The sequence below is a fragment of the Carcharhinus amblyrhynchos genome, chromosome 1 (assembly GCF_965287045.1).
Source record: "Carcharhinus amblyrhynchos chromosome 1, sCarAmb.v2.hapA, whole genome shotgun sequence".
Classification (NCBI taxonomy): domain Eukaryota; kingdom Metazoa; phylum Chordata; class Chondrichthyes; order Carcharhiniformes; family Carcharhinidae; genus Carcharhinus; species Carcharhinus amblyrhynchos.
Window position 1 is genome coordinate 49,646,072 of NC_137324.1, and position 22,600 is coordinate 49,668,671.

The 22,600-nt window shown below is 39.4% G+C and overlaps 1 protein-coding gene and 1 long non-coding RNA gene across 10 annotated transcripts in view; one reads left to right on the plus strand and one right to left on the minus strand.

Annotated features, from left to right (window-relative positions):
* Positions 1–20,675, plus strand: part of LOC145337216 (uncharacterized) — a 58,850-nt gene extending 38,175 nt beyond the window's left edge. Inside the window, exon 3 of the long non-coding RNA XR_013885335.1 lies at positions 19,670–20,675. This is a non-coding gene — a long non-coding RNA (uncharacterized LOC145337216). The remainder of the gene's footprint in view (positions 1–19,669) is intronic.
* The window catches only part of nedd4l (NEDD4 like E3 ubiquitin protein ligase), a 427,841-nt gene that overhangs the window by 49,848 nt on the left and 355,393 nt on the right, over positions 1–22,600 (minus strand). For 5 of the 9 annotated variants that reach the window (XM_080181786.1, XM_080181803.1, XM_080181750.1 and 2 more), the window contains 3 exons: positions 12,831–12,899; positions 6,091–6,225; positions 4,612–4,728 (listed from right to left, as the gene is read on the minus strand). The exons of 2 other annotated variants lie outside the window; for them this stretch is intronic. In XM_080181786.1, coding sequence (XP_080037912.1) covers positions 4,612–4,728; positions 6,091–6,225; positions 12,831–12,899 — 321 coding nt within the window. The remainder of the gene's footprint in view (positions 1–4,611; positions 4,729–6,090; positions 6,226–12,830; positions 12,900–22,600) is intronic. 2 more of the 9 variants (XM_080181795.1, XM_080181758.1) reach the window with 1 other exon arrangement.

Genomic DNA, 22,600 nt, shown 5'->3' on the forward strand with positions numbered 1-22,600 from the left:
CTATAAAACCTGCATGAAATCTTAAAAAATCCTCCCATCAGATAAACCATCCAGCAAGTGTTAAAAAATCATAGATTTGGAACAAATAAATATGATAAACCCCGAACTCCACCTAACTTGTAATAGTCCAGTGAAGTGACTGACTTCGTGGATATGCTAAATGTAACAGTCCATGTGACACTTGTAATTTAATATTGCCAAGTCTTAAACCAAATCTTTTCAACCGACATATAATTCATTCAAGAAAGACAGCGAGTAGGAAACATTAATTCAAGTATTTAAGCTTAAGGATGATCTATCTATCTTTTATCTGGATGTTTTCATTCTTTGACAAATGCTTAATTACAGACTAACACCCTCTCAGTGCAAAATGCTGATCAAGTACTTGCTGCAGAAATCCTACACTCCCTTAGCCTACCATATAAAAAAGCACTGCACATGGAACAAAACTGTGGACTTTTGATAAAAGCTAGCCTGTAGTATGGGGTTTAATTTGCAAATGGTCAAAGTAAACACCTGCAGACATTTCAAATCAGTTACTAATAAACAGCAAAGAGGACAGGAGTGAAGGATATGAAGATGCTATGCTGATGAGGTGAGCTGGATTATAGAGTGGGAGGAGGCTTGTGCATTTATTCTTTCATGGGATTATTGCCCACCCCTAATTGCCTTTGAACTAAATGGCTTTCATAGAGGATCGTTAAGATTGAACCATATTACTGTGGATCTGGACTCACTCATTGGCCAGAGAATGGCAGATTTCCTTCCTTAATGGACATCAGAGAACCATAACAATTGGTGATAGTTTCATGGTCATCATTACTAAGACTAATTTTCAGTTACAGATTTTATGGTTTGAATTTGAATTCCACAAGTGGCCATAGTGGGATTTGAACTTGTGTCTCAAAGCATTAGCCAGATCTTTAGGATTATGAACGCAGTAATATTATCGCTACACCGCCATCAACATGCAAGATAAACTCCAGTTAGGATGAAGTTCTATAAAAAAATCCAAGGCAGGTGTAACTTTACTCTTTGCTTCATTCATCTATCCCATTATAAATCTTCAGGAGGCCTACTCCTGCTCCTATTTCTTATGTTCTTATGTTCTTATGCCGCAGATGATTTGATGACAAAGTCTAAATACTTAACTTTGAGTACGCTACCTGGTGAAAGATTTCCAAGTAACAAGATATCCCAGTGACTATTCCCAATTATACACTATAGTGAATCCACATCGCTTGGCGTTGTTATTTGATCAATCTCAAGCAGTGGCTTGCCAAACCGTGAACAATGTTAAAAGCCATGAAGCTTAATTACTTGAGTCACAAAGTGCCCAACTGCACCGTTTGTCAGTTTGTCCAATATGACTGCTATAAAGTTTGATATCCTGCAGGTATTCTCAAAGGGGTCACAACTCATCTCCAAATTAGAATCATAAATTCACAAGAGAAGGAAGGCTTTCAGTCCATCATTTCCTGACTACACTAAAGATATCTATTCAAATTAGTCTCTCTTTCTTGTTCCTGATCATGAGCCTCTTCAATTACAACAACTGAAGTGTATATCCAAGTATTTCTTAAATGTGATGAGGATTTCTGCCCCTCCAAAAAACTCCTGATGTTCTTTGGACTGTGCAAAGTGAGAAATGCAGCCCAAGTTCTGAGGGAGCTGTTTAAAGTTATCAACTGCTGCATTCAGATGCTGAAAAATCCCACCTTGAGTACCAAACCTGCCCAACCACCCACCCGGAGAACCTCCCCACATGGTTAGTTCCTCTACTAGTTGCTATAAGTCAGTAAACTCTAGTTACTGAAAACTCTGGTAAGGTAATGGGTCTTTCCTATGCGCTGTATCTTGGCCCTTTATGCATATCAGTTAAATCTTCCCTCAGTCTCCTGTGTTCCAAAGAAAACAAACCCAGCCTATTCTTTCTTCACATCTAAAATGATACATCTCTGGCAACATTCTCATCAGGTTTCTGTGTGTCTTCTCTAACGTGATCACATTCTTTCTGTAATGAGGTGTCCAGAACTGCAAGCGTTACTCTAGCTGTGATTTAACTAATATTCAATACAATTCTAGCATACCCTCCCAGCTCTCATATTCTAAGACCAGGATTTTCTGGCTATTCATACCAGCGGGATCTTCTGGTCCTGCTGCTGGTGCACCCCTGCCGTGGATTTCCCAGTGGAGTGGGGTGCAATCCTATTGGCAGCAGTGGAACCAGAGGATGCGCCTCCGGCGAATGGCAATCCAAGTTTTTACAAAAGGAGCAGAGCTTCAAACAAAACAATGCATCGCATTCTATTACTTCAAAGGTGATTCAAATGATAAACTGATGATGGTTACGGGGGAAGTGAAATTAGTTTTTGTTAAGCATTTTTGATATTTGATTTCAGTATCACAGAACTGTTTTGGAGCAGTCCATAGTGTCTGGATATGCTTTCCATTGAGCAATTTGCTGAATATTTTTCCCTGCCTTCTCCCTGTAAACCCTACACATTCTCTCTTTTCTGGTAACAAATGTAGTTGCTTTCAGTACATGCTCAAGAACTGCATTCCTTAATGATTTGCTACATGGAAAGGTCTTCCCTCATTTCACTTTTGCTTTCTTTACTCATTAGTTTAAATCTGTGCCCTCTCATTCTCAATCCTTTCATGAGTGGGATTAGAGTCTCCTGATCTACTCTGTCCAGACCCCAACACCTATATCTAATCTCTTCTAAGCACATTTTATTCTCTGCAGGAAACATCGCCAATCTGTCTTTAGAACTGAAGTTTCAGACACCATGGACCATTCTCATGAATCTTTTCCGTACCCTCCCTGATGCCTTTACATCCCTTCTAAAGCACAGCACTCAGAAATGGATGTAACACTCCAGTTATGCCAAACTAGGATCCAATGCAAATTCAATATAATCTTCTTGCTCCTCAACCCTATGCCATATAAATAAAGCCCTGGATATTGTTTTCTTTGTTAATTTCTCTCGACCTGTCCTGACACTTGGAATGACTTATGCACACATACAACTTGGCCCCTCTGCTCTTCAGAGTTGTTCCCTTTATTTTATATCGGCTTTTCACATTGTCCTTATCAAAATGAGTCACTTCACGTTTCTCTGCATTGAGCTTCATCTGTCCACCAATTCAAACAAAGAATAAAGAAAATTACAGCACAAGAACAGGCCCTTCGGCCCTCCAAGACCGCACCGACCATGTTGCCTGACTGAACTGAAACCCCCTACCCTTCCAAGGAGCAAAAGAACAAAGAAAATTCCAACAACTTGTCTTTGTCCTTTTGAAGTTCTGTATTACCCTCCTTAGTTCACAATGCTTCCAAGTTTTGTATAATCTGCAAAACTTTGAAATTGTGCCCTCTGCATCAAGGTCTAGGCCATATTGGGAAAAGTAAGGGTCCCAACACCGAGGGAGCAGCACTACAAATGCCCTTCCATCATGAAAAACATCCACTTGTTTCCTGTTGCTTAGATAATTCCATATCCAGGTTTCCACTGTCCCATCTAGCCCATGAGTTATAACCTTGCTCACATGTCTGTCATGCAGCACTGTATCAAATCCTTTTTGGATTGGATTGGGTTACATTTCTTTTTGGTGTCAGGCACAAAATTATCATATTTATTAAATTCAATTTCATAAATTGTCAAACTCAAAACCTATGGGTTGTTGGTCCCGAAGCATAACTAGTGGACCGCTCTGCTAACATTTAATACTTTACATAGACTAGTCTGATCTTTGTTGACTATAATTAGATATTCTTTCAAAGAAATGGCGGTGTTAGCACAAGCAGGTTGGCTATGTGATTTTAGAAGAAAATTAGACATAAGTACAAGTTCATCAAGAAAGACAAAAGATTAAATCTACTCCACCTATATAATGTCAATATGCACATGGGAAAACACAATAATTTCATTTGTGGTTAATAGATCCCAGTTCAATACCAAGAGGTTATAACTTAATAGCTGTATTATGCAGGAAACAATTTCCCAGTAAAACAGTCATTCAATAATCTATGAGTTTCTAACTCAAGTAAATGCACTCTCAAGACGTCTTGTATATCATGGTGCTGCACTGATCTACTTACATCATAATAAGAAAAAAAGTTTCAATTTATATTTAAATAGACATCAGTGTTCAAGATAAAGCAATAATGACTGTCTGAAAACATACATGTTCAGTGATCATGTTTGATACCTGCAATCCAACAGCTAAACTACAAATAATAAACAATTATATATAATCACAACATGAGGACGCTCATATGGCAATAGCTTTATTAAGTAGACATTTGATAAAATAGTTAATCAATGTATAGATAATTTTCAGAGTGAAATGTGCACGAGTTTTTAAAAAATAAAAATCAGAAAAGCTTTCATTATGAGAGACAGGACATGCAAGAGCTGTTTGTTTTACAAAGGAAGGAAGATATCATCATTACAGCTAAGGAATAGTAAGCGGATTAGCCAAGATAAACAGCTGAATGAAAGGTTGCACTGGCTGAAGAAAATAGGCAGTGACGGAAGGAAGGAAAGAATGAAATGTTAAGGTGATTGAGAGTCTTGTAGGGAGTGGAAGACGCTCAACTCTCACCTCTATTGGGGTTGATAAGGTTACAGTGGGTGAGCTGAGACTGCGAGGCCGCCTTATCTGAGGCTCGCTTAAAAGGCTGTTGCTGGCTGCTGGACCTGGTGCACCATCATCTGCATGCTGATAGTATGAAGAAGAATAAATTAGTAATTGGCTCCGGAAGGCCTGCATTGCTTAGGTTAAAATAGCATAAATGCCATTAACTTAAGCTTTCAAATTCCACACAAACCTGGTTTCTGAATTGCAAAACACAAAGTTTTAAATGGAACAAAATACTTCTGTTTGAATAAATTTCTGGCTCACACACTGCGGTTAAAAAAAAAGCCAAAAGCTGAGATTTCAGTTGTTTTGCACTCCTCCATTTTGCACATGCTGTCGCTGTTACGTTGATTGCCTTTGACTTCTGAACAAAATTCATGGGGATGACGGATTTGTTGGGCAGATGGTTATTTATTGCCCACCTCCAGTTGTCCCTATTATTGCTGCTGTTCATGCGACGCAAGTGCGTCCACAATTCTGTTTGATAGCGTGTTCCAGTATTTTAACTCGGAGAAACTGAACAAACTCCAGTCAAAATTTTGGTGAGAAAATTTGACGCCTTAATTGAATATGGAAGACCATTTTATACATTGGAGGCATGGAAGAAAATTATATTTTGTAGTGAGCTAGTTATGCACTTCTGTGCCGATTTCCTTGTTTTAAAAACATGCTTGCAACCTAAAATACCAAATTGTTCTGGCAAGTCTCAAGATTAATTTTGCAAGTAGTTCTGTATTGTGAATCTGGCAATTGTTTTCTTTTGCAAGTTTCATGGAACATTTGCACTTGGCAGCATATTATTTTACTGAGTTGCCACACCCAACAAACGCAAAATTACTTGAGAAGTCCATTCAACAACAGAAGGAACATCTGAAGGCTCCATTCCAATTGTTTTTTTTAGATTTATTAGTGTTTTACTTGCATTTTTCACAACTGCAATTGTGAACGAAAAATTAAATTCTACATCGATTATTCCTCAATTAGCAGCAGTTACCGATTAGGCAACATGCACAATATACAATGGTTTAAACCAACAAAATAAATCAGGAATATTAAAGGATACAAGATTTTCTGTTTGAAAGGATTGATATGTCATATCTTAATCTAACACAATAAAATGATCTTATTATGAAAAAATACAGTTTTCAGTTTTTTTTAACCAAATTATGTAGTTATACTTGGGTTGCAAAGCAGTGGCTTTATTTGCAGAGTTCTGCAGTGTCAATATGCTAATTTGTGCCATCATTCTATGCATGTAGGACAACTGTTTAAACACATTTTCTTCTAGGCATGACTTGCAGTACTCCAAATTAAAAAATTAATTTGCACAGAGAAAGCAGCACAAGTTCCACTGAACCAGCAAAGAAGCTCTGGAAAAAAAATCAAAAGGTCTGTTATCTCAATGTTGTCTTGCTCTGCAGAGTGGTAGGACAGTCTTCGTACCTGTACAATTGGGCGAGTCCAAGTAGTAGTTCTGTTGTTATGGTTTACATAATAGGAACGCCCCTTTGCATCTTTCCGCTCTTCCCATCCTGGTGGCAAGCCAGGTGTTGTGAGCATGTAGGCTGCTGGTGACTGCTTGTGCAAGATGATTAAATTTGTTAGCGTTCCAGTCAAGATATGAGGTTATATGCTTAACTATTAGAGCTCAATGAAGAGCCAACCGATAGCATTTTACATAACCCAAAACCAAAGGACACAAGCATCTCTTCATGAATCCTAAGAAAATTTCTGATGAGATGATAGCCTGAAAAATCAGTCACCAGGCTACCTGACCCTTCATGAAAATAATATACTTAAACTCTCCAGCATAATCATTTAAACTCAACTCTTTCTGTTTCTCAGGGCTTGCACTAATTTATTCTTACATTAGTATGCAAGAGGTTCTACTTCCTGAATACACCAAATCTGATGAAAGATTACACTTGATAGAACCATAGAATTCCTACAATGCAGAAGGAGACCATTCAGCCCATCGAGTCTGCACCAACTCTCCAAAAGAGCATCTGACCCAGGCACTCCCCCACTCTTCCCCCAAAGCCCTATCCCTGTAACCCTGTATTTACCATGGCTAATCCACCTAACTTGTTCATCTTTGGACACTAAGGGGCAATTTAGCATGGCCAACCCACCTAACATACACATCTTTGGACATGTCAACATCTTCTTTCTAATAATAACTTTCACACTGGAAATTACTAAATGTTTCAAAAATACAAGAAAAGAATGAAAGAACATTGACAAAGAGGTGGAAAGGACTAAATGGATGGCTCTTTCAGAGAGACAGTACAGATGTGAAGATCTGCTGTGCTTCATTTCATGCGTCAAAATTCAAAGTTTACCAACCTGCCATGCAGAATCAAATTTTTATTCCATATTTCAAGTTTTTGTTATCTCCCTTGATAACAGAGTTTAAAATTACAATTAATCTTCAGATCATGATTAGCCAGAACAATATTGTCAATCGCTTCATTTCTAAAGTGACTGCAAAAGTGACATTTTAACATACTTCAGTTAATTTAAAATTCACCGTGGCAAACTGTACTAGCCACCTAAATTGTGGATTTTAATAGGGAGTTTGCGTCAGCTCAATTGCAATATCTGTCTGAGATCTGTTCACGTAATACTCCAAATTCACAACGCTAAACCCATTTACCAAACAATCTCATTATTCTTTCACTGTTGCCAATATTAAAAGGAAAAAAATTGATCATTTGCATTCCACAACTAATTAATTGCTGTTTGGAGTGCAGTCACACAGCAGCCTATTTGCAAAATCTCAAACAACAAATAAATGGATCAGTTAATCTATTTTGACTGGGGGAGGGGGGCGGTTGGTCACACCAGAATGGCCAACTGTTTTTGGATCTTGGAGCATTGGATCTTTCACATCCATCTCGACAGGCACAGTATAATTGTAGAAGCATACAGCGTGGAAAAAAAAGTGTCTTTTGCTAGCTCCTTGAAACAGCTATCCAACTTAGCCTCACTTTACTGTTTCAAGCTTTTTTCCAATTTTCCTTTTGAAAGTTACCAATGAATCTGCTTCCATCACTTTTTCAGATTGTGCACTCCAAATCACAACTTATGGCCTAGTAAAAACATTTTTTCCTCTTTTCCCCTCTTGATTTTCTTTGGCTAATTATCTTAAATTTGCATCCTCTGACTACCAGGCCTTCTGCCAATAGAAACAGTTTCTGTCATCGAGATCTCATTTACTTTTGAGCACCTGTGTCAAATCTCCCCTTACAACAATTAGAAGTGTCATTATAAACAGTTTCTCGGTAACCCGTGATTTTATGTTTCAGTATGTTTTAATTAACATAAAAACATTTTTGAAGGATTAAGGCCTTATTGCACTGGAACTAACAATGTTGAAAACAGGAGGTGAAAAGTTGCAAAAAATCGAGTAAGCGATTGGATGTTGTTAAAACTGACATTTTAAAAAGTATATAAATTCTATGATCAGATGAAGACTTAAGGTGGTAAGGGGTTCCACAGCCTTGAGCACCTAGGAAAGAATGAGTGAGAATGGCACACAGGGTATTAAATTGTGATTTTAATAAAATGAGAACACAGTTAGGAATAGAAAAGTTCAGAAATACAGCAACTTATAAATAGACTAATTAAAGAAAGGTTATGAAGGAGATAGACAAGTTGGATGCAATTTGTCAGAAAGAGAGAAGTGTTAGAGAAGATTTTGTCATTGTCCTGTTTAGAAGTGTAAGAGAAGTGTTAGGAATGCTTTCAGAACTGCTGGCCAGGTGCAGCTGAAGGACAGAAAGTTAACAAAGTCTACAAACCTGAAATTAAACTTCACTGACATCAAAAAGGATCGCTACCCACAGCCTATTTTCCCTATTCATGCTCTGACTAGAACTTAAACTTCACACCATCATTGCTGGAGAAGCTGCATTTAAAACACTGTACCAAGTTATCTATGAATAAGAATAATAAATCAGAAAACATAGCTACAGAAGGAAATTGAGACACATCACCATGTTTAGTAGCATAGATGAATACAGCTGTCCATGAATAAAATTCTATCCATCTCACTAATTTCAGGTTTATTTCAGATCATTAATCAACTAGGTATCTTAATGGCATCATTTATAGAAGTATCTTTTTTAAAAATAACCTAAAAAATGTTGACATCATATAAATATAGGGGCACAAACTCTCAGGAGGAGGACAGGTTATTAGTGTCCAGGTTATACTTAATTACAGATTCATAAGATGGTTATGATGCCAAAGGAAACCATTGGGCTTCTAGTATCTATGATGACTCTCTGCAAGAGTAACTCAGCAAGTTCCATACCCCACTCTTTCCACAGTAACCTTGTTACGTTTTTCTCTTCTTAAAGCCTCAAATGTATCTGCTTCCACTGCATTCTGAATTCCAGATGTTAACCATGCTCCTGCGTTAAAAAAAAACTATTTTCCTCATGTCGCAATTGCTTCTTTTGTTAATTGCCTTAAATCTGTGTCCTCCACTTCGCACCCTTCCATCAATGGGAATAATTGCACCCCCACCCCCCAATCTACTTTGATCAGACCATTTTGTCATCAATAGTGCTCTCCTCTCAACTTTGCTTTTTTTTCTCTAAAGGAGAACAACCCCAGCTTCATCAATCAATTCATGGAATCACTCTCAAATATTTTCTTAACCCTCTTGAATACCTTCACATCTGTCATAAAGAGTGGTGGCCAGAACTGGATACAATACTTCAGCTGGGAATGAATGAATCACTGTTTTATAAAAGGTTCACCATAATTTCTCTGCTTTTGTACCCAATACTCTGATTTAGAGAGCCTGGGAGACAATATGTTTATTAACCTCTTTCTCTAACTACTCTGCTACCAGAAATAGTATGTACAAATACACTTCACCAGTGGAGTGCCCCAGGGACCTGTTCTGGGACCCTTGCTGTTTGTGATTTTTATAAATGACCTGGATGAGGGAAGTGGAGGGATGGGACGGTAAGTTTGCCAATGACGCGAAGGATGGAGGTGTTGTGGATAGTTTGGAGGGATGTTAGAAGTTGCAACAAGACATAGATAGGATGCAAGACTGGGCAGAGAAGTGGCAGATGGACTTCAAACTGGATAAGTGTGTGGTGCTTCATTTTGGCAGGTCAAATGGGATGAAGGAATATAATATTAAGGGTAAGACTCTTGGCAGTGTGGAAGATCAGAAGGATCTTGGGGTCTGGTTTCATAGGACTCTCAAAGCAGCTTCGCAGGTAGAGGATGTGGTTAAGGCGGCGTATGGTGTACCGGCCTTCATCAATCGAAGAATTGAGTTTAGGAGTCGGGAGATAATGCTGCAGCTGTACAAAACCCTGGTCAGACCCCACTTGGAGTACTGTGCTCAGTTCTGGTCTTATTACAGGAAGGATGTGGAAGCCATTGAATGGGTGCAGAGGAGATTTACAAGGACGTTGCCTGGATTGGGTGGCACGCGTTGAGGATAGGTTGAAGGAGCTCGGTCTTTTCTCCTTAGAGAGATGAAGGATGAGAGGTGACCTGATAGAGGTGTATAAGATGATGAGAGGTATTGATCGAGTGGATTCTCAGAAGCTTTTTCCCAGGGCTGAAATGGCTGCCACAAGAGGACACAGGTTTAGGGTGCTGGGGAGTAGGTACAGAGGAGATGTCAGGGGTAAGTTTTTCATTCAGAGGGTGGTGGTTGCATGGAATCAGCTGCCGGTGGTGGTGGTGGAAGCGGATTTGATAGGGTCTTTTAAGAGACTTCTGGATGAGTACATGGGACTTAATAAGATAGAGGGTTATAGGTAAGCCTAGTAGGTAGAGATATGTTTGGCGCAACTTGTGGGCCAAAGGGCCTGTTTGTGCTGTAGTTTCTCTATGTTCTATGTTCTAAATATATCCCCAGACACACCTGCTCCTGTACCTCTTCTGGAATTGTATCTTTTATTTTATTTTTTCTTGTTCTTCCTACAAAAAGATACTGCTTGACACCTTTCAAAGAAAAAGGTATAGCTCCACGTTTTTACTAAAAGCTATTACTTCACAGTTCCATTGCTGTGATGTTGATTGAAGGGGATAAATATTAGCCAAGACATCGGAGGTAACTCCCCTTTGTTTCTACAAGTGTCATGGGATCCTTTATGCCCACCCACAAAGGCAAATAGGATATCAGTTTGAAGTATTGGCACCTCCAACAGTGCATTGCTCCCTCATTACTACATTGTTGCGTTAACCTTGATTTTTGTACTTCAGTCCTAGAGTAGAAGTTAAGTCCACAACCTTTGGACACAGATGCAAGAGTGCTAACAACAGAACTACAGTGACAACTGATGCATAAATAAATACACTTAATATGAGAACACAATGGTGCAAATGTATAATTTTGTGGAAGTAAAACTTGATTTGTATCATTCCAACACAGGAGGAAGAGGACTCCACTGGTAAGGCCAGCATTTGTTGTCCATTCCTGGTTGCAGTTTCAAAGGTGGTGGTGAGCCGCCTTCATGAACTGCTACAGTCCATGTGGTGAAGATACACCCATAGTACTATTAGGGAGGGCATTCCAGGATTTTGACCTGCCAATGATGAAGGAATGGTGATATATTCCCAAGTCAGGATAGTAGGTGACTTGGAGGGGAACTTGCAGATGGCGATGTTCCCATGCATCTGCTACCTTGATCCTTTTGGGTGGTACAAGTTGTGGTTTGGATGGTGCTGTTGAAGGAGCTATAACTCCCCAAATTAAAACCTATAGAATCTAGAAATTTATAAATGAGGGCATGGAGTACAAGAGGGAAAAAGGAATAAAGAATTCATGCAAAAGACTGATGGAGCAACAATTTAAGAGTGTGGATGCCAGGTTAATCACTTCCACTATTGACAGGGCATTCAAGTCATAGAGAACATCAATGTTGTTTCATCAGAATGATCCTAAAGATTGAACACTTGTGTTTTGAGGAAAGATTTGAGATTTTGGCAGCGCTTTCACTTGAGCAGTAGACATTTATTACATTACAAAGATTTTTGATAGCCATCAGCTGAATCTCCTTCCCCATCTCCAATGTTTGGGATCTCAAAAATAGCCAAGAGCAAAGATACTTGCTGCCAAACAAAGGGTTAAATGCAAGTTCTGAGTACCAACCTCTCAAACATACTTTCATCCTTAAATTTTGATTCAAAATTAAACAGCAGTTTACAAATGGATACCACTGAACTAGGATTATTAATAATGGACGGATACTGCAGCAAGTGAAAAAATACTTGCATGTAAATATCAAATGCCAATAATACATTGAGAGTATCTGACTGCCCACTATTAGATTCTACATCAAAGTGTAAAATAAGGGTGAGTGGATCTCTCTTCTAGACTTTGATGTTAACATTGGTCAGCATTATTTGTAAAGATAAATGGGAAGAAGAAAGGTAACATATACAGATTTACAATCTAAAGGTGCTAGCTCTTCATCGGTCACATTTCTGTTAAATAGGCCCTTAAAAACTCTCATGTGCGTAATTGAGGAATTACTTTGAACATGGTCATCATCTATAGAGATTCCCAGACTTAGTTTTCCATTCCTGCCCCATGTATGCCCTTCTTTCTAGCTTTTAATAATTGATAGAGTGCAAATGAACTCCACCGGAATTGCATTATAATCACATTTTACGGCAAATGAAGCTGCACTGGTGCCTCTCGTATTTGTTAATTTACATAATCACATCCGGTTCACGCCTTTAAAAATTTAATACACATATCTCAAGAGCCTCTGACTATTAGAGAACTTTCTTAAACTTAACTATACAATATTATGATCAAACCTTTTTGCTTTTCAATTCCTATTTGGGCCAGTTTTGTTCAAAGAGTCATTTATGGCAGTGTAGATTTGAAAACAAGATTACTGGTTTGGAGAAGCCAGTGAGTTGCACAGTCCCAAGCTATTGATTCATCCTAAATGTCACTCATTGTAATTCAGCTCACTTTAGAGCTTTGACTCAGTAACCTTTAAAACCAATCATCGTGATGACAGGTGCAAATAATGGAAATGTAAAACAAGAAAAACAAAAAGAATGATCATAATCCTTTGCAGCTAATGGATTTGCAGAAGTGGTCCAGACAGTGAAATTCTTTAACCGAGTTATTATTTAGTAACAAAACGGAATTAAGAATTGCTATTTGTTGATGCTGAATGAATTACCGTCAGGTCATTTGATTGTTCACTGCCAGTAACAGTTGAAGAACGAGTTCGTCGCGATTGGAGGGCCTGCTGATAAATCATAATTGTTTTTTATACTTCACCGAATAAAACTCTGAAGCACAACAAAAGGATGAATTCAGGAACAAAAATTAAGAAATGATTTTGAAGAGTGAAAAATTTAAAAATGTATAAAAATCAGAAATTATTTTTTAATATTGAAGGAAAGGAAGAAACCAGAACACAACATCTGTACTTTAGAATTACAGCTCGGTGGTCCAAACTTTGCAATTCATCCCACGGAAATTTTCCAACCAGCCTTTCTTGAAAAAAAAACACTCGTATTGTGTGCCATCGAATGGCACGCCACAAAAATACCTGAGCAATTGAAATTTGAGCAACGGCACCTGGTCCAATATCAGTCATGTAGAGTCCAAAGCCACAATTTGGTTCATGCAAATGAAAATAAATACTTTTTTCCCCTTTTCTGGTGCAAATGAGAAGAAAAGTAATACTGGCCAAACTTTTCATGCAGTATTAACCACCGTTTGCAATTTACTACTTTGGTAAATTCTTGAAAGGCATATCAACAATTTCTAAAACAGCTAGAAAAAGTTTTCCAAATTGTCAGATACATTACAGAGAAGAATCATCATCAATCATGTCAGTATAAAAATACCGAAGTAGTAAATTCTGCCATAAATTTTATAAACCTTCCTAACTCAGTGACGAACCAATTCAATTCACTTCCCTTTGCCTTACAAAATAGAAACCCGTCTTCAAATTATATGCACGTTCACGAGGATTAAGATTTTCTAATGTTACCTTCATGCTAAAAGTACTATAGATTTTTAAGGTTGCACTTGCATTTCAGCGAAACATCCACAGAGTTAAAGATCGAATAACACATTTTTGTTTTTGTTGAATAAAATGGACAGACAGCTGTGTATTTCATTTTCAATCCTTTCTGTATCATTATATTTTATGGTCCAACAATTTAGTGGTAGGAAGCAAGTTGCTTAGGCAGTAAGTTCAACTGCTAATGGGTTTGTTGCAGTTATCACATAAAACAATCCCACCATCCTAGGGATTAGTCTCCATTGCACACTATCTATGGCAAGTCTATCCTTTCTTAGATAAGGGGACCAAAACTGTACACAATATTCAAGATGCAATCTCACCAAGGCTATATACAACTGCAGCAAGGCATCTTTACTCCTGTGCTCAAATCCTCTTTCAACGAAGGCCAAAATTTAACTTCCTAATTGCTTACTGCACATGAATGAGAGCTTTAGGTGATTCATGAACAAAGGCACCCAGGTCCCTTTGGACATCGACACTTTTAAACCTCTCTCCATTTAGGAAATAAACTGCCTTTCTGTTTTTTCTGCCATAGTGGTTAATGACACACTTATTTCCATTGTATTACAACTGCTCTTACTCATCATTTAGCCTGGCTTGAAACCTTGTTGCATCCTCCTCACAGCTTACATTCCCATCTAGTTCTGTGTTATGAGCATAATTGGAAATGTTACGCTTGATCCCACATCCAAATCATTTACAAAGCAATCAATTACAAGCAGTGATCTTTGTGGTGCCCAAAAACAAAAAAATTACAGCACAGGAACAGGTCCTTCAGCCCTCCAAGCTTGCACTGACCATGCTGCTCACTTGAACTAAAATCTCCAACCCTTCCGGGATCCATATCCCTCTGTTCCCATCCTATTCATGTATTTGTCAAGACTCCCCTTCAAAGTCACTATCATATCTGCTTCCACTACCTCCTCTGGCAACAAGTTCCAGGCATTCACATCCCTCTAAAAAACCTGCCCTGTACATCTCCTTTAAATCTTGCCCCTTGCACCTTAAACTTATGTCCCTAGTAATTGACTCTTCCACCCTGGGAAAAAGCTTCTGACTATCCATTGCTACCCCATTAGTAACAGTCTGCCATCCTGAGACTATTCCCATCCTCTGTTTTCTGTCTATTAAACAATTCTTAACCCTGATATTTTACAGTGATTCTTGCCATGCATTGGGCATAAATCAAAACAAAAAGTACATAATTGGGAATAAAGAACAAACTTGCATTTATACAGTACCTTCAATAATCTCAGAAAATTCCAAAGTGCTTTATTTTGCATTTCTAAAGAAACACAGAGCAAGTTTCCATAAACAGCAACGACGTAATGACCAAATAACCTGTTATCATGGTGTTTGTTCATTGAGAGATATGTAAAATGGGAAGTTCAACACTCATCTGAGGGGGCAAGCACGACCTCAGTTACGTCTCATCTATAGTATAGGATAGGAAGGTTTTTTGTCTCAGTATGTAGACAGGCCAACTAGAGGTGAGGCTATATTGGATTTGGTGCTGGGAAATGAGCCAGACCAGGTTCTAGACTTGGAAGTTGGTGTGCATTTTGGTGATAGTGACCACAATTCGGTTACGTTCACCTTAGTGATGGGAAGAGATAGGCATGAACCTCGGGTCAGCAATTTTAGCTGGGGTAAGGGCGATTATGAGGCTATCAGGAGTGAATTAGGAAGCATGGATTGGATTAGGGGATTACAGGGACTGGGAACGTCTGAAATGTGGAGTTTTTTCAAGGAGCAGCTACTGCGAGTCCTTGATAGGTATGTCCCTGTCAGGCATGGTGGATTTGGTAGATCTAGGGAACCGTGGTGCACTAAAAGAGTTGAGTCGATGGTTAAAAAGAAAAAGGAGGCTTATGTTCGGATGAGATTGGAGGGCTCAGATAGTGCACTAGAAAGCTTTAGATTGGCTAGGAGGGAGTTGAAGAGTGAGTTGAGAAGGGCTAAAAGAGGACATGAGAAGACTTTGGCTGATAGGATTAAGGAGAATCCTAAGGCGTTCTATAGGTATGTCAAGAACAGAAGGTTGGTCAGGGCAAGATTAGGGCCAGTTACAGACAGCAGGGGGAAGTTGTGTGTGGAACCGGAGGAGATTGGAGAAGTATTGAACCAATATTTCTCTTCGGTGTTCACGCAGGGGGACATGAATATAGCTGAGGAGGACATTGGGTTGCAGGGGTGTAAAATAGACAGTATTACGGTTGATAAAGAGGATGTGCTGGAAATTCTTGAGGGGCTGAAAATAGATAAGTCCCCTGGTCCGGATGGGATCTACCCTAGGATTCTCTGGGAGGCTAGAGAGGTGATTGCAGAGCCTCTGGCTCAGATCTTCAGGTCGTCATTGGTCTCTGGTGTAGTCCCGGAGGATTGGAGGATAGCGAATGTTGTCCCATTGTTTAAGAAGGGGAACAGAGACTTTGCCGGGAATTATAGACCGGTGAGTCTTACTTCTGTTGTGGGCAAGGTTTTAGAAAAAATTATTAGGGATAGGACTTATAGTTATTTGGAGTGTAATGAATTGATTAGAAATAGTCAGCATGGTTTTGTAGCGGGTAGGTCGTGCCTTACTAACCTTATTGAGTTTTTTGAGAAGGTGACCAAAGAGGTGGATGGGGGTAAGGCAGTTGACGTGGTATACATGGATTTTAGTAAGGCGTTCGATAAGGTTCACCATGGTAGGCTTCTGCAGAAAATGCAGATGTATGGGATTGTGGGTAATCTAGGAAGTTGGATCAGGAATTGGCTATCAGATAGGAGACAGAGGGTGGTGGTGGATGGTAAATATTCATCATGGAGTGCAGTTACGAGTGGTGTGCCTCAGGGATCTGTTTTGGGGCCACTGTTGTTTGTAATTTTTATTAATGATCTGGATGAGGGTATAGTTGGGTGGATTAGTAAATTTGCTGATGACACCAAAGTTGGAGGTGTGGTAGATTGTGAGGAAGGGTGTCATAGTCTGCAGGGAGACTTAGATAGGTTGCAGAGCTGGGCCGAGAGGTGGCGGATGGAATTTAATGCGGAGAAGTGTGAGGTAATTCACTTTGGTAGGAGCAACAGATGTGTCGAGTATAGGGCTAACGGGAGGACTTTGAATAGTGTGGATGAACAGAGGGATCTAGGTGTGTGTGTACATAGATCCCTGAAAGTTGGGAATCAAGTAGATAAGGTTGTCAAGAAGGCGTACGGTGTCTTGGCGTTTATTGGTAGGGGGATTGAATTTAGGAGTCGCAGTGTAATGTTGCAACTGTACACTACTCTGGTGCGGCCGCACTTGGAGTACTGTGTGCAGTTCTGGTCCCCGCATTACAAGAAGGATGTGGAGGCGTTGGAGAGGGTGCAGAGGAGGTTTACTAGGATGTTGCCTGGTATGGTGGGGAGGTCCTATGAGGAGAGACTGAGGGATCTAGGGTTGTTTTCGTTGGAAAGAAGGCGGCTAAGAGGGGATCTTATTGAAACATATAAGATGATTAGAGGTTTAGATAGGGTGGATAGTGATAGCCTTTTTCCTCGGATGGAGAAAGCTAGCACGAGGGGGCATGGCTTTAAATTAAGGGGGGGTAGCTACAGGACGGATTGCAGGGGTAGGTTCTTTACCCAGCGGGTGGTGAGGGATTGGAATGCCCTGCCTGCTGCAGTTGTAAATGCGTCTAGTTTGGGGGCGTTTAAGAGATCTCTGGATAGGTTTATGGACGAAAAGGGATTGGTATAGGCTAGTGGGTCATTGTTTTTGTAACTGGTCGGCGCAACATCGTGGGCCGAAGGGCCTGTTCTGCGCTGTAATGTTCTATGTTCTATGTTGATTGAGAAGGTATAAAATTTCTTCCTTTCAAAACAAAACACGTATTTACAAATTCACACAGTTACTATGTAGTCTTCTAGTTAAGAACATACGATTATCTAATAGCCTTGCAAATAAAGTAGTAAATGAGTAAATACAAGTGGCATCAAGTGGGACCTAGGTGACTGAAGGCAAGATGAGCAAGGTGATGCATCACTTAGAATGTTTGCTTGGGGAGTTGTTGTCAACATCACAAGCTGCCTGAGCTCCAGTTGAGAAGCTTGGAACTGAGCAGTGGGGCCATGCTATACATCATGGTGTTGTGATTCCACAGAGGGGGTGTCAGGTGAGAAGTTGGCCAGCGAAAGCCAGAGATGTGATACAGAGGGTACTTGAGGCTTGAATTGTTACAAGGAAGAATGATTTCTTCATTATGCCTTTGCAAAAATTATTACCGGCTCTCCTCCCTTCCAAGTCTTTCTCATCTGTTTGACTTTGTTTTCATCTAGGAATGAAAAATAGGTATGGTCTAAAAAAGAAGTTAGTGCAGATGTGCTAAGGCCCCATTTTAAAACCAACATACTGGTTTGGCAAACAAGGTTGAGCTTTCTGTCAGAAGATTACCAAATACCAATACTACTGACAAATACTTTGCGATTTTCTTTTACTCATTGGTGGGATGTAGGCATCACTGGCTGGGCCAGAATCGTTTTCCAATTCCGAATTGTCCTGGAACAAAGTGGCCTGCTGGGCCATTTCAGAAGGCAGTTAAGAATCAACCACATTGTTCTGGTTCTGGAGTCACATGTAAGCCAGACCAGGCAAGAGCAGCAGGTCCTCTTCTTCCTGAAAGGACATCACTGAACCATCTTGGGCATTATTCCATGCATTAGGCTATTTCCTATGTTTGCAACATTTTGGTTGAGAGGCAATCATGTTACATACATTCTGCTTTTGAACAATGAAAATGCATTCTTAAGGAAACTTTTCACTTAGCATCAAGGTTAAAACAATGATTCAGAACATATCTAAGAAATCTGAGAGTCCAAATTTCAAGGATGATTTAGTTGGTAGAGTTAGAAAAGGACTGCCCTTTATCCCCATTATTGTTTGCAATAGCTATTGATCCTCCAACAGAGGCAATTGGATATTTTTGTGGGCCATTCAGTAGAGGAAAGCAACATAAGGTTATGCTTTATGTGCTGTTATTTGTATCTAAGCCAGACATTCCTACACCCACTATTATTCATGTTTTGAGTACGTTCAGCCTTTTCTCAAGCTATAAGATCAATTTTATGAAGTCTAAGGCTGTGCTTCTGGGAAGGCTTAGATAAAGACCACCCACACCCTCCCCTCGCTTATTTCTGTTTTAGATGGTCCTTCATAGGAGTATTTGATATTTTTGTGTACAGGGCAAACTTCCCCCTTCTCTGCACCCATCAAATTGCATATATATCCTTACTGATCTCGTGGCTGGACAGGATAACACTGTTTAAAATGAATGTGCTGCCTAGGTTGTCATATCCATTACAGATGCTGTCAATCTTGCTTCATGCTGAGGTCCTAAAAGAAATTAATGGGGTGGTCAGTTCATTTATTACGGAACCAAAAGAAACCTTACTTAACATTGGCCAAAAGACAAAATGCTCCATTCACGTATAGCATAACTATGTTATTTTCCTCTACTGAATGGCTCACAAAATAGCATAACTATGTTATTTTCCTCTACTGAATGGCTCACAAAATAGCGGGTCATATCCAATTGCCTTTGCTAGGGGCTCAATAGCTATTGCAAAGATGGCAGTATCTGTAAGGAGAGAAAAAAAGCTGACATTTCAAGTCCAGATGACCTTTTGTCATAGCTGGGTCTTAAAATTGGCCAAACTGCAGCTTCCCAGCCAAAGGGGTGTGGGGTGGGGGGCTGTTGGAGGTGCCAAATATTAAAATATATCGGTTAGCCTCTCAACTTAGATTAATATGAGAGTGGGTTAGCGGGGACACTTCCTCCATTACCTTAACATTGAGGTTGGCCCGTCTGTGTACTCCTTACAGGCCCTATTGTTTCTCATTGATTTCAAGGTTGACAAGTGTAAAAATCTGATAATCATTAATACTTATGGTGAAAAGCACGGTCTGTGAGCTGGAGGGGAGGATCTAATTTAACTTCTGCTCTCTCTCCCTCATTCAGGGCAATCCAGATTTCCTGCCACATCTAGTGGATCATGGATTTGATACCTGGAGGGATAGAGGTCTTTGTAGGCTAGATGATACGTTTAGTGGTGCATCCTTGTTATCTTTGGAGCAACCAAGTCAACAATTTTATATCCCAAGATACACCTATCTACAACTCAGAGACTTCATCCTTAATGAGACATCTCTGCATCCTTATGCCAATGTTGCCCTGATGGACAAAATCCTGATAATCGCAGAACATAAGTAATCAATCAACAAGTTTCATGACACTTTATGCTCTAGATCCTGTGTGAATATGCTAGTGACTCTGATCTTGGGAAAAAGATTTTACAATGAATACTGATGAGGAGACTTGGGGTGATGTATGGGAAAATGCCAACAGAATCTCAGTCTGTAATAGAATGAAGGATACTCAGTTTAAAATATTACACTGTCTGCATATTACACCAAGCTTATCACAGGATTAACCCTACCATATCCTGTGCCAAAAGTGCAAAGTAGTCAGGGGAGACTACACACATTGTGTTTGGTCCCATGTTAAAATTAAATCTGACTGGTCTAGCATACTTAGAGCTTGAGAAGATGTTTGACGTGGCCTTAGAATTTGACTATTTTTAATTCTGGGGCTCCCACATAGAAAGATAATTGGCACTAATGAGACAAGGCAGTATAATATCTCAACATTTGCAGCACAGAAGAATATCCTCTGCTCTTGAATTAGCTATAAATCTCCTTTAGTTCAGAATTGGCACAAAATTCTAATGGAATTCTTAACTTGTATATTCTGATCCAAATCAGATGCATTCCGAAAAAGATGGGTCACCTACCTCATACGTATATTAGGTTCCATAATGTCTGACCTGCTCTTGTAAGGTTTTTCATAAGCTATATACCACTGCCTTTAATATGCTGTCGCAAGATGTGCACCATTTTGCCATGTATATGGAAAAATGGTTATGTTGTATTGTACCAGTTTTCAGGGCATGTCGTATTCTTTGTAACAATGGAAAAATTGTAATAAAAATATATTTTAAATATTTAATTGACGTTTACATTTTCTTCCTAGACATGGAAAAAGGACTGCACTGAATTTGGTTTTACTGATCTCTAAAAGTAGTAGTTTTGAATGGCAAAAAAGCTCAATGGAAGATATCTGATGAGAGTTTCCCTGTCAGGAATTGTCTTTAAAAACGTGTAGATAGCAAGATTATTGGCAATTTTAAAAACATGTTGTAGGAGCATCAAACATCCCACAATCTTGTTAGGATCATAGAATGATAACATCAACGGCATGGAGACAGGCTCTTCAGCCCAAACTGGTCCATGCCGACCAAAATGTTAAACCCAATGTTAATTGTGTCTAGTTTTCACTTTAAAATGCTCAAGAGACCCAAAAATGCAACATGAGAAGTTCTTCCTCTGCAAAGTAGTTAAGCTGAAGCAACCCAAATGTTGAATTTGCTGAAACAAGAGGCGAAATGGTAGAATCCAGGACAGTTTAAGAAAAATATTCCTGTGGCAGTGACATCCCTCAGGAAATTAAAAGTTAACATTCAGGAAAAAACATGGTTTTGTTTTGTTATGTTAATACGTAATGACAGAACTCACAAATCATGCAATTTGCATTTGGTATCATTATAAGTCATGCTTTTCTAATCACCAACATTCTGCAACATGTTGAAAATGTAATCTCCACAACCAAGATACCATTGGAATTTCACCTGTTGCCTTGAAAGTAGTAAAATTTACCCAAAGGTGCTCCATCTTTTAGCCAAAGTACGTTCAAGACTTCTACCCTCACACACATGTTCAAGGCCATTGTGTTATAGTGATACAGAACCTTTTTTAAAGCTCTAGAAAATCAAAATATCCCATTTCTTTAAAAACATTGAAGTAAGATTATTTACACACTGGAATAACAAAAGTTAACTGGGCAATATCTTTCTCCTTGCCCTCACCTCAAAAAGTCACCCAATAGCAGTTTCAAAAGTCTAGCCGAAGAACATATTCCTATTTTTAAGACAGTCTGAAAATACAGGTATAATTTTATTGATTTTAATATCACACATTAATTTGGAAATGCTTGTAAGGCATGCAAGTAAGTTTGTCATGAGGTTAATGGGCAGCGTTTTAGGGGTTGGAATGGAGATAGAATCGATGTACTTTTCCTGGAGGCCAGATTAAGCAAGGAATAGCTACTTGTCCACAAGTTTTAGGGACAATACCTCAGGAATTATACGCCAAATTTAGAGTGGGCACACTCACAACGTAGGGAGCATGTTAGATGCATAGAGGTGGCTGCCCAGTATGAACAGGGCAGTGAACACTCCAGGATCAACACCCTGCCTCCCCCCGCCCCCCCACCCCCAATCCTCCCCCTCCTCCATAAAGCTCCCATACCTACCTGCAGTTGAGGGAAAGAGAGAGCACCCATTTGGCCACAACTGTAGGAGCACCATTGTGTAAGTCCTCATAGTGCAGCCTCTGGTATGACATGGTGTGACGTTGAGACCTGCTTTTGACCCACTGTCAGGGGAACAATGCAAAATGGAAAGTGGAAAATGCAGCAGAGATTACGCCCTTTACTGACAGTTCCACCACAAAATCTGACCGTGACGGATTTACAATTTCAGTGGGTCAGTTTTACTTTAAGGACGTGTACATTTTTCTGTTGGTTAATGCATGGCCTCTGCTCATGGAATATCTGTTCTGTTTACGTAATGAATATGCTACAATTTACATATTTCTTGTCCCAATGTAGGAACTATTTCAAAAATATATTTGCACATGCCCTTGTTCTTCTTTTCCGTCTTTTAAAAAACCTATTTCTTCATCTGCACTTCTATAGTTTGTGATCCAACTACAGTGCTGTATTCATCTTTCCCTTTTCAACTCTTACCCAACCCTGAAGCCTAGAAATTTCCAT